A 16,465-nucleotide genomic window follows, 5' to 3' on the forward strand; every position below is an offset into this window, starting at 1 on the left:
CTAGAACCTCTACATAGGTAAGAGGCCTGTAGCCTACTGAAACACTAGAACCTCTACATAGGTAAGAGGCCTGTAGCCTACTGAAACACTAGAACCTCTACATAGGTATGAGGCAGTGTAGCCTACTGAAACACTAGAACCTCTACATAGGTAAGAGGCCTGTAGATAACTCGAACACTAGTATAATAATAAATATCAGACACAATGACAGCTACATACCAGCCTGCATCCCACTGCTGGCTTGCCTCTGAAGCTAAGCAGGGTTGGTTCTGGTCAGTTCCTGGACGGGAGACCAGATGCTGCTGGAAGTGGTGTTGGAGGGCCAGTAGGAGGCACTCTTTCCTCTGGTCTAAAGAAATGCCCCACAGCAATGATTAGGGACATTGCCCTGAGTAGGTGCCACCTTTCGGATAGGATGTTAAACGGGTATCCTGACTCTCTGTGGTCACTAAAGATCCCATGGAAATTATCGTAAGAGTAAGGGTGTTATCTAATGGTCCTGGCTAAATTCCAAATCTGGCCCACATACCATCACGGCCACCAAATCACCCCCAACTTCCAATTGGCTCAATCATCCCCTGTAATTATTCCCCAGGTTGTTGCTGTAAATGAGAATGCGTTCTCAGTCAACCTCCCTGGTTGACTCTTGTCTCTTTTCTCCTCAGCCATCCTGTTTGCTGTGTCTGTGTTTGGACCTGCCTTCGGCTTCCTGCTGGGCTCCGTCATGCTGAGGATCTATGTGGACGTGGACAGAACCGGCTCAGGTAGATACTGGGTTTGGGTTGTTACGTGGTGGACAGAACCGGCTCAGGTAGATACTGGGTTTGGGTTGTTACGTGGTGGACAGAACCGGCTCAGGTAGATACTGGGTTTGAGTTGTTACGTGGTGGACAGAACCGGCTCAGGTAGATACTGGGTTTGGGTTGTTACGTGGTGGACAGAACCGGCTCAGGTAGATACTGGGTTTGGGTTGTTACGTGGTGGACAGAACCGGCTCAGGTAGGTACTGGGTTTGGGTTGTTACGTGGTGGACAGAACCGGCTCAGGTAGGTACTGGGTTTGGGTTGTTACGTGGTGGACAGAACCGGCTCAGGTAGGTACTGGGTTTGGGTTGTTACGTGGTGGACAGAACCGGCTCAGGTAGATACTGGGTTTGGGTTGTTACGTGGTGGACAGAACCGGCTCAGGTAGGTACTGGGTTTGGGTTGTTACGTGGTGGACAGAACCGGCTCAGGTAGATACTGGGTTTGGGTTGTTACGTGGTGGACAGAACCGGCTCAGGTAGATACTGGGTTTGGATCGTCACATTGGTGGCCGAGGTTTGGTGGCTGGTTTAGAGGGTGGGATTGTATAGCTTGGGCTCATAGTGAAAAGCTGTTAACGATCTGTTCCTGCCTTGGTCTCTGTGTTACGATCTCAATCTCTCTCTGTTCTTTCTCCTCCTCTCTCTCTCTCTCTCTCTGTTCTTCTCTCTCTCTCTCTCTCCTCTCTCTCTCTCTCTCTCTCTCTCTCTCTCTCTCTCTCTCTCTCTGTCTCTCTGTCTCTCTCTGTTCTTCTCTCTCTCTCTCTCTCTCTCTCTCTCTCTCTCTCTCTCTCTCTCTCTCTCTCTCTCTCTCTCTGTTCTTTCTCCTCTCTCTCTCTCTCTCTCTCTCTCTCTCTCTCTCTCTCTCTCTCTCTCTCTCTCTCTCTCTCTCTCTCTCTCTCTGTCTCCCTCCTCTCTCTCTCTTCTCCTCTCTCTCTCTTTCTCCTCTCTCTCTCTCTCTCTCTCTCTCTCTCTGTCTCCCTCTCCTCTCTCTCTCTGTCTGTCTCTCTCTCTCTCTCTCTCTCTCTCTCTCTCTCTCTCTCTCTCTCTCTCTCTCTGTCTCTCTCTCTCTGTCTATGTCTCTCTCTCCCTCTCTCTCCCTCTCTGTCTCTCTCTCTCTCTCTCTCTCTCTCTCTCTCTGTCTCTCTCTGTCTCTGTCTCTCTCTCCCTCTCTCTCTAACCCTCTCTGTCTCTCTCTCTCTCTCTCTCTCTCTCTCTCTCTCTCTCTCTCTCTCTCTGTCTCTCTCTCTCTCTCTCTCTCTCTCTCTCTCTCTCTGTCTCTCTCTCCTCTCTCTCTCTCTCTCTCTCTCTCTCTCTCTCTCTCTCTCTCTCTCTCTCTCTCTCTCTCTCTGTCTCTGTCTCTCTCTCCCTCTCTCTAACCCTCTCTGTCTCTCTCTCTGTCTCTCTCTCTCTGTCTCTGTCTCTCTCTCCCTCTCTCTAACCCTCTCTCCCTCCAGTCACCAACGCTGAGCTGGCCCCTACAGACCCTCGCTGGGTGGGTGCGTGGTGGATGGGTCTCCTCATCTCCTCTGCCAGCCTAGCTCTGACCTCCATCCCATACTTCTTCTTTCCTCGCAGCATGCTGCTGGAAGGCAATGTGGGTAACACTCCGTCACTAAAGTTCTGTCCCAAAATGCACCCTATTCCCTACATAGTGAACAACCTTTGACCAGGGTCCTATTCCCTACATAGTGAACAACCTTTGACCAGGGGCCTATTCCCTACATAGTGAACAACCTTTGACCAGGGTCCTATTCCCTACATAGTGAACAACCTTTGACCAGGGGCCTATTCCCTACATAGTGAATGACCTTTGACCAGGGGTCCTATTCCCTACATAGTGAACAACCTTTGACCAGGGGTCCTATTCCCTACATAGTGAACAACCTTTGACCAGGGTCCTATTCCCTACATAGTGAACAACCTTTGACCAGGGTCCTATTCCCTACATAGTGAACGACCTTTGACCAGGGGTCCTATTCCCTACATAGTGAATGACCTTTGACCAGGGGTCCTATTCCCTACATAGTGAACAACCTTTGACCAGGGCCCTATTCCCTACATAGTGAACAACCTTTGACCAGGGTCCTATTCCTACATAGTGAATGACCTTTGACCAGGGTCCTATTCCCTACATAGTGAACAACCTTTGACCAGGGCCCTATTCCCTACATAGTGAACAACCTTTGACCAGGGTCCTATTCCCTACATAGTGAATGACCTTTGACCAGGGTCCTATTCCCTACATAGTGAACAACCTTTGACCAGGGCCCTATTCCCTACATAGTGAACAACCTTTGACCAGGGTCCTATTCCCTACATAGTGAACAACCTTTGACCAGGGCCCTATTCCCTACATAGTGACGACCTTTGACCAGGGTCCTATTCCCTACTTAGTGGACAACCTTGACCAGGGTCCTATTCCCTACATAGTGAACAACCTTTGACCAGGGGTCCTATTCCCTACATAGTGAACAACCTTTGACCAGGGCCCTATTCCCTACATAGTGAACAACCTTGACCAGGGTCCTATTCCCTACATAGTGAACAACCTTGACCAGGGCCCTATTCCCTACATAGTGGACGACCTTTGACCAGGGTCCTATTCCCTACTTAGTGGACAACCTTGACCAGGGTCCTATTCCCTACATAGTGAACAACCTTTGACCAGGGGTCCTATTCCCTACATAGTGAACAACCTTTGACCAGGGGTCCTATTCCCTACATAGTGAATGACCTTTGACCAGGGATCCTATTCCCTACATAGTGAACAACCTTTGACCAGGGATCCTATTCCCTACATAGTGAACAACCTTTGACCAGGATCCTATTCCTACATAGTGAATGACCTTTGACCAGGGTCCTATTCCCTACATAGTGAATGACCTTTGACCAGGGGTCCTATTCCCTACATAGTGAACAACCTTTGACCAGGGTCCTATTCCCTACATAGTGAATGACCTTTGACCAGGGTCCTATTCCCTACATAGTGAACAACCTTTGACCAGGATCCTATTCCCTACATAGTGAATGACCTTTGACCAGGGGTCCTATTCCCTACATAGTGAACAACCTTTGACCAGGGATCCTATTCCCTACATAGTGAACAACCTTTGACCAGGATCCTATTCCCTACATAGTGAACAACCTTGACCAGGATCCTATTCCCTACATAGTGAATGACCTTTGACCAGGGTCCTATTCCCTACATAGTGAACAACCTTTGACCAGGGATCCTATTCCCTACATAGTGAACAACCTTGACCAGGATCCTATTCCCTACATAGTGAATGACCTTTGACCAGGGTCCTATTCCCTACATAGTGAACAACCTTTGACCAGGGATCCTATTCCCTACATAGTGAACAACCTTTGACCAGGATCCTATTCCCTACATAGTGAATGACCTTTGACCAGGGTCCTATTCCCTACATAGTGAACAACCTTTGACCAGGGTCCTATTCCCTACATAGTGAACAACCTTTGACCAGGGGTCCTATTCCCTACATAGTGAATGACCTTTGACCAGGGTCCTATTCCCTACATAGTGAATGACCTTTGACCAGGGTCCTATTCCCTACATAGTGAACAACCTTGACCAGGGTCCTATTCCCTACATAGTGAATGACCTTGACCAGGGTCCTATTCCCTACATAGTGAATGACCTTTGACCAGGGGTCCTATTCCCTACATAGTGAACAACCTTTGACCAGGGTCCTATTCCCTACATAGTGAATGACCTTGACCAGGGGTCCTATTCCCTACATAGTGAACAACCTTGACCAGGATCCTATTCCCTACATAGTGAACAACCTTGACCAGGGTCCTATTCCCTACATAGTGAATGACCTTTGACCAGGGTCCTATTCCCTACATAGTGAACAACCTTGACCAGGGCCCTATTCCCTACATAGTGAACAACCTTTGACCAGGGTCCTATTCCCTACATAGTGAATGACCTTTGACCAGGGTCCTATTCCCTACATAGTGAACAACCTTGACCAGGGGTCCTATTCCCTACATAGTGAATGACCTTTGACCAGGGTCCTATTCCCTACATAGTGAACAACCTTTGACCAGGGCCCTATTCCCTACATAGTGAACAACCTTGACCAGGGCCCTATTCCCTACATAGTGGACGACCTTTGACCAGGGTCCTATTCCCTACATAGTGGACAACCTTTGACCAGGGTCCTATTCCCTACATAGTGAACAACCTTGACCAGGTCCTATTCCCTACATAGTGGACGACCTTGACCAGGGTCCTATTCCCTACATAGTGGACAACCTTTGACCAGGGTCCTATTCCCTACATAGTGAACAACCTTGACCAGGGCCCTATTCCCTACATAGTGAACGACCTTTGACCAGGGTCCTATTCCCTACATAGTGAACAACCTTTGACCAGGGGTCCTATTCCCTACATAGTGAACAACCTTTGACCAGGGGTCCTATTCCCTACATAGTGAATGACCTTTGACCAGGGGTCCTATTCCCTACATAGTGAATGACCTTTGACCAGGGGTCCTATTCCCTACATAGTGAACAACCTTTGACCAGGGGTCCTATTCCCTACATAGTGAATGACCTTTGACCAGGGGTCCTATTCCCTACATAGTGAACAACCTTTGACCAGGGGTCCTATTCCCTACATAGTGAACAACCTTGACCAGGGCCCTATTCCCTACATAGTGGACGACCTTTGACCAGGGTCCTATTCCCTACATAGTGAATGACCTTTGACCAGGGTCCTATTCCCTACATAGTGAATGACCTTTGACCAGGGTCCTATTCCCTACATAGTGAACAACCTTTGACCAGGGCCCTATTCCCTACATAGTGAACAACCTTTGACCAGGGTCCTATTCCCTACATAGTGAATGACCTTTGACCAGGGTCCTATTCCCTACATAGTGAACGACCTTTGACCAGGGGTCCTATTCCCTACATAGTGAACAACCTTTGACCAGGGCCCTATTCCCTACATAGTGAACAACCTTGACCAGGGCCCTATTCCCTACATAGTGAACAACCTTTGACCAGGGGGTCCTATTCCCCTACATAGTGAATGACCTTTGACCAGGGGTCCTATTCCCTACATAGTGAACGACCTTTGACCAGGGGTCCTATTCCCTACGTAGTGAATGACCTTTGACCAGGGTCCTATTCCCTACATAGTGAACGACCTTTGACCAGGGTCCTATTCCCTACATAGTGGACGACCTTTGACCAGGGTCCTATTCCCTACATAGTGAATGACCTTTGACCAGGGTCCTATTCCCTACATAGTGAACGACCTTTGACCAGGGGTCCTATTCCCTACATAGTGAACGACCTTTGACCAGGGCCCTATTCCCTACATAGTGAACAACCTTTGACCAGGGTCCTATTCCCTACATAGTGAATGACCTTTGACCAGGGTCCTATTCCCTACATAGTGAACAACCTTGACCAGGGTCCTATTCCCTACATAGTGAATGACCTTTGACCAGGGTCCTATTCCCTACATAGTGAATGACCTTTGACCAGGGTCCTATTCCCTACATAGTGAATGACCTTTGACCAGGGGTCCTATTCCCTACATAGTGAACAACCTTTGACCAGGGTCCTATTCCCTACATAGTGAACAACCTTTGACCAGGGGTCCTATTCCCTACATAGTGAACAACCTTTGACCAGGGTCCTATTCCCTACATAGTGAACAACCTTTGACCAGGGTCCTATTCCCTACATAGTGAACAACCTTTGACCAGGGTCCTATTCCCTACATAGTGAACAACCTTTGACCAGGGGTCCTATTCCCTACATAGTGAACAACCTTTGACCAGGGTCCTATTCCCTACATAGTGAATGACCTTGACCAGGGTCCTATTCCCTACATAGTGAACAACCTTGACCAGGGCCCTATTCCCTACATAGTGAACAACCTTTGACCAGGGTCCTATTCCCTACATAGTGAATGACCTTTGACCAGGGGTCCTATTCCCTACATAGTGAATGACCTTTGACCAGGGCCCTATTCCCTACATAGTGAACGACCTTTGACCAGGGGTCCTATTCCCTACATAGTGAATGACCTTTGACCAGGGTCCTATTCCCTACATAGTGAACAACCTTTGACCAGGGGTCCTATTCCCTACATAGTGAATGACCTTTGACCAGGGGTCCTATTCCCTACATAGTGAACAACCTTTGACCAGGGTCCTATTCCCTACATAGTGAATGACCTTGACCAGGGGTCCTATTCCCTACATAGTGAACAACCTTTGACCAGGGGTCCTATTCCCTACATAGTGAACAACCTTTGACCAGGGTCCTATTCCCTACATAGTGAATGACCTTTGACCAGGGTCCTATTCCCTACATAGTGAACAACCTTTGACCAGGGCCCTATTCCCTACATAGTGAACAACCTTGACCAGGGTCCTATTCCCTACATAGTGAATGACCTTTGACCAGGGCCCTATTCCCTACGTAGTGAACGACCTTGACCAGGGGTCCTATTCCCTACATAGTGAATGACCTTTGACCAGGGTCCTATTCCCTACATAGTGAACAACCTTGACCAGGGTCCTATTCCCTACATAGTGAACAACCTTTGACCAGGGTCCTATTCCTATATAGTGAATGACCTTTGACCAGGGTCCTATTCCCTACATAGTGAACAACCTTTGACCAGGGTCCTATTCCCTACATAGTGAATGACCTTTGACCAGGGGTCCTATTCCCTACATAGTGAACGACCTTTGACCAGGGATCCTATTCCCTACATAGTGAATGACCTTTGACCAGGGGTCCTATTCCCTACATAGTGAATGACCTTTGACCAGGGTCCTATTCCCTACATAGTGAACAACCTTGACCAGGGTCCTATTCCCTACATAGTGAACAACCTTTGACCAGGGGCCCTATTCCCTACATAGTGAATGACCTTGACCAGGGTCCTATTCCCTATATAGTGAACGACCTTTGACCAGGGGTCCTATTCCCTACATAGTGAACAACCTTTGACCAGGGTCCTATTCCCTACATAGTGAATGACCTTGACCAGGGTCCTATTCCCTACATAGTGAACGACCTTGACCAGGGGTCCTATTCCCTACATAGTGAATGACCTTGACCAGGGTCCTATTCCCTACATAGTGAACAACCTTGACCAGGGTCCTATTCCCTACATAGTGAACAACCTTTGACCAGGGGTCCTATTCCCTACATAGTGAACGACCTTGACCAGGGTCCTATTCCCTACATAGTGAACAACCTTTGACCAGGGTCCTATTCCCTACATAGTGAATGACCTTTGACCAGGGGTCCTATTCCCTACATAGTGAACAACCTTTGACCAGGGTCCTATTCCCTACATAGTGAACAACCTTGACCAGGGGGTCCTATTCCCTACATAGTGAATGACCTTTGACCAGGGTCCTATTCCCTACATAGTGAACAACCTTGACCAGGGGTCCTATTCCCTACATAGTGAACAACCTTTGACCAGGGTCCTATTCCCTACATAGTGAACAACCTTGACCAGGGGTCCTATTCCCTACATAGTGAATGACCTTTGACCAGGGTCCTATTCCCTACATAGTGAACAACCTTTGACCAGGGGTCCTATTCCCTACATAGTGAACAACCTTTGACCAGGGGTCCTATTCCCTACATAGTGAATGACCTTGACCAGGGTCCTATTCCCTACATAGTGGACAACCTTTGACCAGGGTCCTATTCCCTACATAGTGAACAACCTTTGACCAGGGTCCTATTCCCTACATAGTGAACAACCTTTGACCAGGGTCCTATTCCCTACATAGTGAACAACCTTGACCAGGGTCCTATTCCCTACATAGTGACGACCTTGACCAGGGGTCCTATTCCCTACATAGTGAACAACCTTGACCAGGGTCCTATTCCCTACATAGTGAACAACCTTTGACCAGGGGTCCTATTCCCTACATAGTGAATGACCTTTGACCAGGGTCCTATTCCCTACATAGTGAACAACCTTTGACCAGGGGTCCTATTCCCTACATAGTGAACAACCTTGACCAGGGTCCTATTCCCTACATAGTGAATGACCTTTGACCAGGGTCCTATTCCCTACATAGTGAACAACCTTGACCAGGGGTCCTATTCCCTACATAGTGAACAACCTTTGACCAGGGTCCTATTCCCTACATAGTGAATGACCTTGACCAGGGGTCCTATTCCCTACATAGTGAACAACCTTGACCAGGGTCCTATTCCCTACATAGTGAACAACCTTTGACCAGGGTCCTATTCCCTACATAGTGAATGACCTTTGACCAGGGTCCTATTCCCTACATAGTGAACAACCTTTGACCAGGGTCCTATTCCCTACATAGTGAACAACCTTGACCAGGGGTCCTATTCCCTACATAGTGGACGACCTTTGACCAGGGTCCTATTCCCTACATAGTGAATGACCTTTGACCAGGGGTCCTATTCCCTACATAGTGAACAACCTTGACCAGGGGTCCTATTCCCTACATAGTGAACAACCTTTGACCAGGGGTCCTATTCCCTACATAGTGAATGACCTTGACCAGGGTCCTATTCCCTACATAGTGAACAACCTTGACCAGGGCCCTATTCCCTACATAGTGAACAACCTTGACCAGGGGTCCTATTCCCTACATAGTGAATGACCTTTGACCAGGGTCCTATTCCTACATAGTGAATGACCTTGACCAGGGTCCTATTCCCTACATAGTGAACAACCTTTGACCAGGGTCCTATTCCCTACATAGTGAACAACCTTGACCAGGGGTCCTATTCCCTACATAGTGAATGACCTTGACCAGGCCCTATTCCCTACATAGTGAACAACCTTGACCAGGGGGTCCTATTCCCTACATAGTGAATGACCTTGACCAGGGTCCTATTCCCTACATAGTGAACAACCTTTGACCAGGGGTCCTATTCCCTACATAGTGAACAACCTTGACCAGGGTCCTATTCCCTACATAGTGAATGACCTTTGACCAGGGGCCCTATTCCCTACATAGTGAACAACCTCTGACCAGGGGTCCTATTCCCTACATAGTGAATGACCTTGACCAGGGGGTCCTATTCCCTACATAGTGAACAACCTTTGACCAGGGTCCTATTCCCTACATAGTGAACAACCTTGACCAGGGTCCTATTCCCTACATAGTGAACAACCTTGACCAGGGTCCTATTCCCTATATAGTGAATGACCTTGACCAGGGGTCCTATTCCCTACATAGTGAACAACCTTGACCAGGGCCCTATTCCCTACATAGTGGACGACCTTTGACCAGGGTCCTATTCCCTATATAGTGAACAACCTTGACCAGGGGTCCTATTCCCTACATAGTGAATGACCTTTGACCAGGGTCCTATTCCCTATATAGTGAACAACCTTGACCAGGGGTCCTATTCCCTACATAGTGAACAACCTTGACCAGGGTCCTATTCCCTACATAGTGAATGACCTTTGACCAGGGTCCTATTCCCTACATAGTGAACAACCTTGACCAGGGTCCTATTCCCTACATAGTGAACAACCTTGACCAGGGGTCCTATTCCCTACATAGTGAACAACCTTGACCAGGGGTCCTATTCCCTACATAGTGAACAACCTTGACCAGGGGTCCTATTCCCTACATAGTGAATGACCTTGACCAGGGGTCCTATTCCCTACATAGTGAACAACCTTTGACCAGGATCCTATTCCCTACATAGTGAACAACCTTTGACCAGGGGGGTCCTATTCCCTACATAGTGAACAACCTTGACCAGGGGTCCTATTCCCTACATAGTGAATGACCTTTGACCAGGGTCCTATTCCCTACATAGTGAACAACCTTTGACCAGGATCCTATTCCTACATAGTGAACAACCTTGACCAGGGTCCTATTCCCTACATAGTGAATGACCTTTGACCAGGGTCCTATTCCCTACATAGTGAATGACCTTTGACCAGGGGTCCTATTCCCTACATAGTGAACAACCTTTGACCAGGGGTCCTATTCCCTACATAGTGAACAACCTTTGACCAGGGGTCCTATTCCCTACATAGTGAACAACCTTTGACCAGGGTCCTATTCCCTACATAGTGAACAACCTTGACCAGGGATCCTATTCCCTACATAGTGAACAACCTGACCAGGGTCCTATTCCCTACATAGTGAACAACCTTTGACCAGGGTCCTATTCCTACATAGTGAACAACCTTTGACCAGGGGTCCTATTCCACATAGTGAACAACCTTGACCAGGGGTCCTATTTCCTACATAGTGAACAACCTTGACCAGGGGTCCTATTCCCTACATAGTGAACAACCTTTGACCAGGGCCCTATTCCCTACATAGTGAATGACCTTGACCAGGGTCCTATTCCCTACATAGTGAACAACCTTGACTAGGCCCTATTCCCTACATAGTGAATGACCTTTCCCTATTCCCTACATAGTGAACAACCTTGACCAGGGGTCCTGTTCCCTACATAGTGGACGACCTTGACCAGGGGTCCTATTCCCACATAGTGAACAACCTTGACCAGGGGTCCTATTCTACATAGTGGACGACCTTGACCAGGGGTCCTATTCCCTACATAGTGGACGACCTTTGACCAGGGTCCTATTCCCTACATAGTGGACGACCTTTGACCAGGGGATGCATTTGGAATGCAGCCATAAATGCTTAGAATTTGCTTATGAATTAAATGCTCTAACCACTAGGCTACGCTGAATGTTTCTCGTCCAATGCTCTAACCACTAGGCTACGCTGAATGTTTTCGTCCAATGCTCTAACCACTAGGCTACGCTGAATGTTTCATAAAGTCTGTATGTTGGTACGTGTCCCATAAGGTGTTACTTGTTACTGAGAAACAAAAACATTCCCCAAACCAAGGAGCATGCAGTGCTATGTTAGTTTACTTAATAATTCCCTTCTCACAATACTATCTTCCTCGGTTGTAAGACCAGGGCCCAGACGCTAATATAATAATAATAACTAATATAATATCTGTCGTCGTGTGTCATTATATTGAATGACTTGAAATACCTACAGATTAAAAAAGGAAATATTTTCTGGGTAAATTATTCTCAGGTTATTACTGACCTCTTCTGGTATGGAGCCAGTAGTGCAAATGATTGTTACTGTAGACCTATAACACAAAGCAGGGCCTAGACTAGTGTTCTGTCCAGGGGGTGTCCTGTCCAGGGGGTGTCCTGTCCAGGGGGTGTCCTGGTACATCAGAAACAGGAGATAGACTAGTGTCCTGTCCAGGGGGTGTCCTGTCCAGGGGGTGTCCTGTCCAGGGGGTGTCCTGGTACATCAGAAACAGGAGATAGACTAGTGTTCTGTCCAGGGGGTGTCCTGTCCAGGGGGTGTCCTGTCCAGGGGGTGTCCTGGTACATCAGAAACAGGAGATAGACTAGTGTCCTGTCCAGGGGGTGTCCTGTCCAGGGGGTGTCCTGGTACATCAGAAACAGGAGATAGACTAGTGTCCTGTCCAGGGGGTGTCCTGTCCAGGGGGTGTCCTGGTACATCAGAAACAGGAGATAGACTAGTGTCCTGTCCAGGGGGTGTCCTGTCCAGGGGGTGTCCTGGTACATCAGAAACAGGAGATAGACTAGTGTCCTGTCCAGGGGGTGTCCAGGTACATCAGAAACAGGAGATAGACTAGTGTTCTGTCCAGGGGGTGTCCTGTCCAGGGGGTGTCCTGTCCAGGGGGTGTCCTGTCCAGGGGGTGTCCTGGTACATCAGAAACAGGAGATAGACTAGTGTTCTGTCCAGGGGGTGTCCTGTCCAGGGGGTGTCCTGGTACATCAGAAACAGGAGATAGACTAGTGTCCTGTCCAGGGGGTGTCCTGTCCAGGGGGTGTCCTGGTACATCAGAAACAGGAGATAGACTAGTGTTCTGTCCAGGGGGTGTCCTGTCCAGGGGGTGTCCTGGTACATCATAAACAGGAGATAGACTAGTGTCCTGTCCAGGGGGTGTCCTGTCCAGGGGGTGTCCTGGTACATCAGAAACAGGAGATAGACTAGTGTCCTGTCCAGGGGGTGTCCTGGTACATCAGAAACAGGAGATAGACTAGTGTCCTGTCCAGGGGGTGTCCTGGTACATCAGAAACAGGAGAAAGACTAGTGTCCTGTCCAGGGGGTGTCCTGGTACATCAGAAACAGGAGATAGACTAGTGTCCTGTCCAGGGGGTGTCCTGGTACATCAGAAACAGGAGATAGACTAGTGTCCTGTCCAGGGGGTGTCCTGGTACATCAGAAACAGGAGATAGACTAGTGTCCTGTCCAGGGGGTGTCCTGGTACATCAGAAACAGGAGATAGACTAGTGTCCTGTCCAGGGGGTGTCCTGGTACATCAAGCTGTCTCACTACAGAAACAGGAGATAGACTAGTGTCCTGTCCAGGGGGTGTCCTGGTACATCATGCTGTCTCACTACAGAAACAGGAGATAGACTAGTGCTCTGTCCAGGGGGTGTACTGGTACATCAAGCTGTCTCACTACAGACACAGGAGATAGACTAGTGTCCTGTCCAGGGGGTGTCCTGGTACATCAGAAACAGGAGATAGACTAGTGTCCTGTCCAGGGGGTGTACTGGTACATCAAGCTGCCTCACTACAGAAACAGGAGAAAGACTAGTGTCCTGTCCAGGGGGTGTACTGGTACATCAAGCTGCCTCACTACAGAAACAGGAGATAGACTAGTGTCCTGTCCAGGGGGTGTCCTGGTACATCAGAAACAGGAGATAGACTAGTGTCCTGTCCAGGGGGTGTCCTGGTACATCAGAAACAGGAGATAGACTAGTGTCCTGTCCAGGGGGTGTCCTGGTACATAAGAAACAGGAGAAAGACTAGTGTCCTGTCCAGGGGGTGTCCTGGTACATCAGAAACAGGAGATAGACTAGTGTCCTGTCCAGGGGGTGTCCTGGTACATCAGAAACAGGAGATAGACTAGTGTCCTGTCCAGGGGGTGTCCTGGTACATCAGAAACAGGAGATAGACTAGTGTCCTGTCCAGGGGGTGTCCTGGTACATCAGAAACAGGAGATAGACTAGTGTCCTGTCCAGGGGGTGTCCTGGTACATCAAGCTGTCTCACTACAGAAACAGGAGATAGACTAGTGTCCTGTCCAGGGGGTGTCCTGGTACATCATGCTGTCTCACTACAGAAACAGGAGATAGACTAGTGCTCTGTCCAGGGGGTGTACTGGTACATCAAGCTGTCTCACTACAGACACAGGAGAAAGACTAGTGTCCTGTCCAGGGGGTGTACTGGTACATCAAGCTGCCTCACTACAGAAACAGGAGATAGACTAGTGTCCTGTCCAGGGGGTGTACTGGTACATCAAGCTGCCTCACTACAGAAACAGGAGAAAGACTAGTGTCCTGTCCAGGGGGTGTACTGGTACATCAAGCTGCCTCACTACAGAAACAGGAGATAGACTAGTGTCCTGTCCAGGGGGTGACCTGGTACATCAAGCTGTCTCACTACAGAAACAGGAGATAGACTAGTGTCCTGTCCAGGGGGTGTACTGGTACATCAAGCTGCCTCACTACAGAAACAGGAGATAGACTAGTGTCCTGTCCAGGGGGTGTCCTGGTACGTCAAGCTGCCTCACTAAAGAAACAGGAGATAGACTAGCGTCCTGTCCAGGGGGTGTCCTGTACATCAAGCTGTCTCACTACAGAAACAGGAGATAGACTAGTGTCCTGTCCAGGGGGTGTCCTGGTACGTCAAGCTGTTTCTTTACAGGAACAGGAGATAGATAGACTACAGTCTTGGCCAAAAGTTTTGAGAATGACACAAATATTAATTTTCACAAAGTCTGCTGCCTCAGTTTGTATGAAGGCAATTTGCATATACTCGAGAATATTATGAAGAGTGATCTTTTCCATGACAATGAACTGAATCCCCCAAAAACATTTCCACTGCATTTCAGCCCTGCCACAAAAGGACCAACTGACATCATGTCAGTGATTCTCACGTTAACACAGGTGTGAGTGTTGACAAGGACAAGGCTGGAGATCACTCTGTCATGCTGATTGAGTTTGAATAACAGACTGGAAGCTTCAAAAGGAGGGTGGTACTTGGAATCATTGTTCTTCCTCTGTCAACCATGGTTACCTGCAAGGAAACACGTGCCGTCATAATTGCTTTGCACAAAAAGGGCTTCACAGGCAAGGATATTGCTGCCAGTAAGATTGTACCTAAATCAACCATTTATCGGATCATCAAGAACTTCAAGGAGAGCAGTTCAATTGTTGTGAAGAAGGCTTCAGGGCGCCCAAGAAAGTCCAGCAAGCGCCAGTACCATCTCCTAAAGTTGATTCAGCTGTGGGATCGGGGCACCACCAGTACAGAGCTTGCTCAGGAATGGCAGCAGGCAGGTGTGAGTGCATCTACATGCACAGTGAGGTGAAGACTTTTGGAGGATGGCCTGGTGTCAAGAAGGGCAGCAAAGAAGTCACTTCTCTCCAGGAAAAACATCAGGGACAGACTGATATTTTGCAAAAGGTACAGGGATTGGTCTGCTGAGGACTGGGGTAAAGTTTACCCATTTTCTCTGATGAATCCTTTCCGATTGTTTGTGGCATCCGGAATAAAGCTTGTCCGGAGAAGACAAGATGAGCGCTACCATCAGTCCTGTGTCATGCCAACAGTACAGCATCCTGAGACCATTCATGTGTGGGGTTGCTTCTCAGCCAAGGGAGTGGGCTCACTCACAATTTTGCCTAAGAACACAGCCATGAATGAAGAATGGTACCAATACATCCTCCGAGAGCAACTTCTTCCAACCATCCAGGAACAGTTTGGTGACAAACAATGCCTTTTCCAGCATGATGGAGCAACTTGCCATAAGGCAAAAGTGATAACTAAGTTGCTCGGGGAACAAAACATTGATATTTTGGGTCCACGGCCAGAAACTCACCAGACCTTAATCCAATTGAGAACTTGTGGTCATTCCTCAAGAGGTGGGTGGACAAACAAAAACCCACAAATTCTGACAATCTCCAAGCATTGATTATGCAAGAATGGGCGGCCATCAGTCAGGATGTGGCCCAGAAGTTAATTGACAGAATGCCAGGGTGGATTGCAGAGGTGTTGAAAAAGAAGGGTCAACACTGCAAATATTGACTCTTTGCATCAACTTCATGTAAATGTCAATAAAAGCCTTTGACACTTATGAAATGCTTGTAATTATACTTCAGTATTCCATAGTAACATCTGACAAAAATATCTAAAGACACTGAAGCAGCAAACTTTGTGGAAATTAATGTATGTCCTTCTCAAAACTTTGGCCACGACTGTAGTGTCCTGTCCAGGGGGTGTACTCATATATATCAAGACTCTCTCTCTCTCTCTCTCTCTCTCTCTCTCTATCTATCTCTCTCTCAATCCAATTCAATTCAAGGGCTTTATTGGCATGGGAAACATGTGTTAACATTGCCAAAGCAAGTGTGGTAGATAATATATAAAGTGAAATAAACAATACAAATTAACAGTAAACATTACACATACAGAAGTTTCAAAACAATAAAGACATTACAAATGTCATATTATATATATATATATATATATATACACAGTGTTTTAACAATGTACAAATGGTTAAGGACGCAAGATAAGCATAAATAAGCATAAATATGGGTTGTATTTAC

At 47.8% G+C, this 16,465-nt stretch overlaps 1 protein-coding gene across 3 annotated transcripts in view; it reads left to right on the top strand.

The window, feature by feature from the left end:
* Positions 1–16,465, top strand: part of LOC127908600 (solute carrier organic anion transporter family member 2A1-like) — a 201,200-nt gene that overhangs the window by 146,930 nt on the left and 37,805 nt on the right. For all 3 annotated transcript variants that reach the window (XR_008067680.1, XR_008067679.1, XM_052467267.1), the window contains 2 exons: positions 666–764; positions 2,260–2,399. Coding sequence is in view for 1 of the 3 variants with exons in the window: in XM_052467267.1 (XP_052323227.1) it covers positions 666–764; positions 2,260–2,399 (239 nt within the window). In the remaining 2 variants the exon portion in view is untranslated. The remainder of the gene's footprint in view (positions 1–665; positions 765–2,259; positions 2,400–16,465) is intronic.

Source organism: Oncorhynchus keta, chromosome 1 (assembly GCF_023373465.1).
Source record: "Oncorhynchus keta strain PuntledgeMale-10-30-2019 chromosome 1, Oket_V2, whole genome shotgun sequence".
NCBI classification, from domain to species: Eukaryota; Metazoa; Chordata; class Actinopteri; order Salmoniformes; family Salmonidae; genus Oncorhynchus; species Oncorhynchus keta.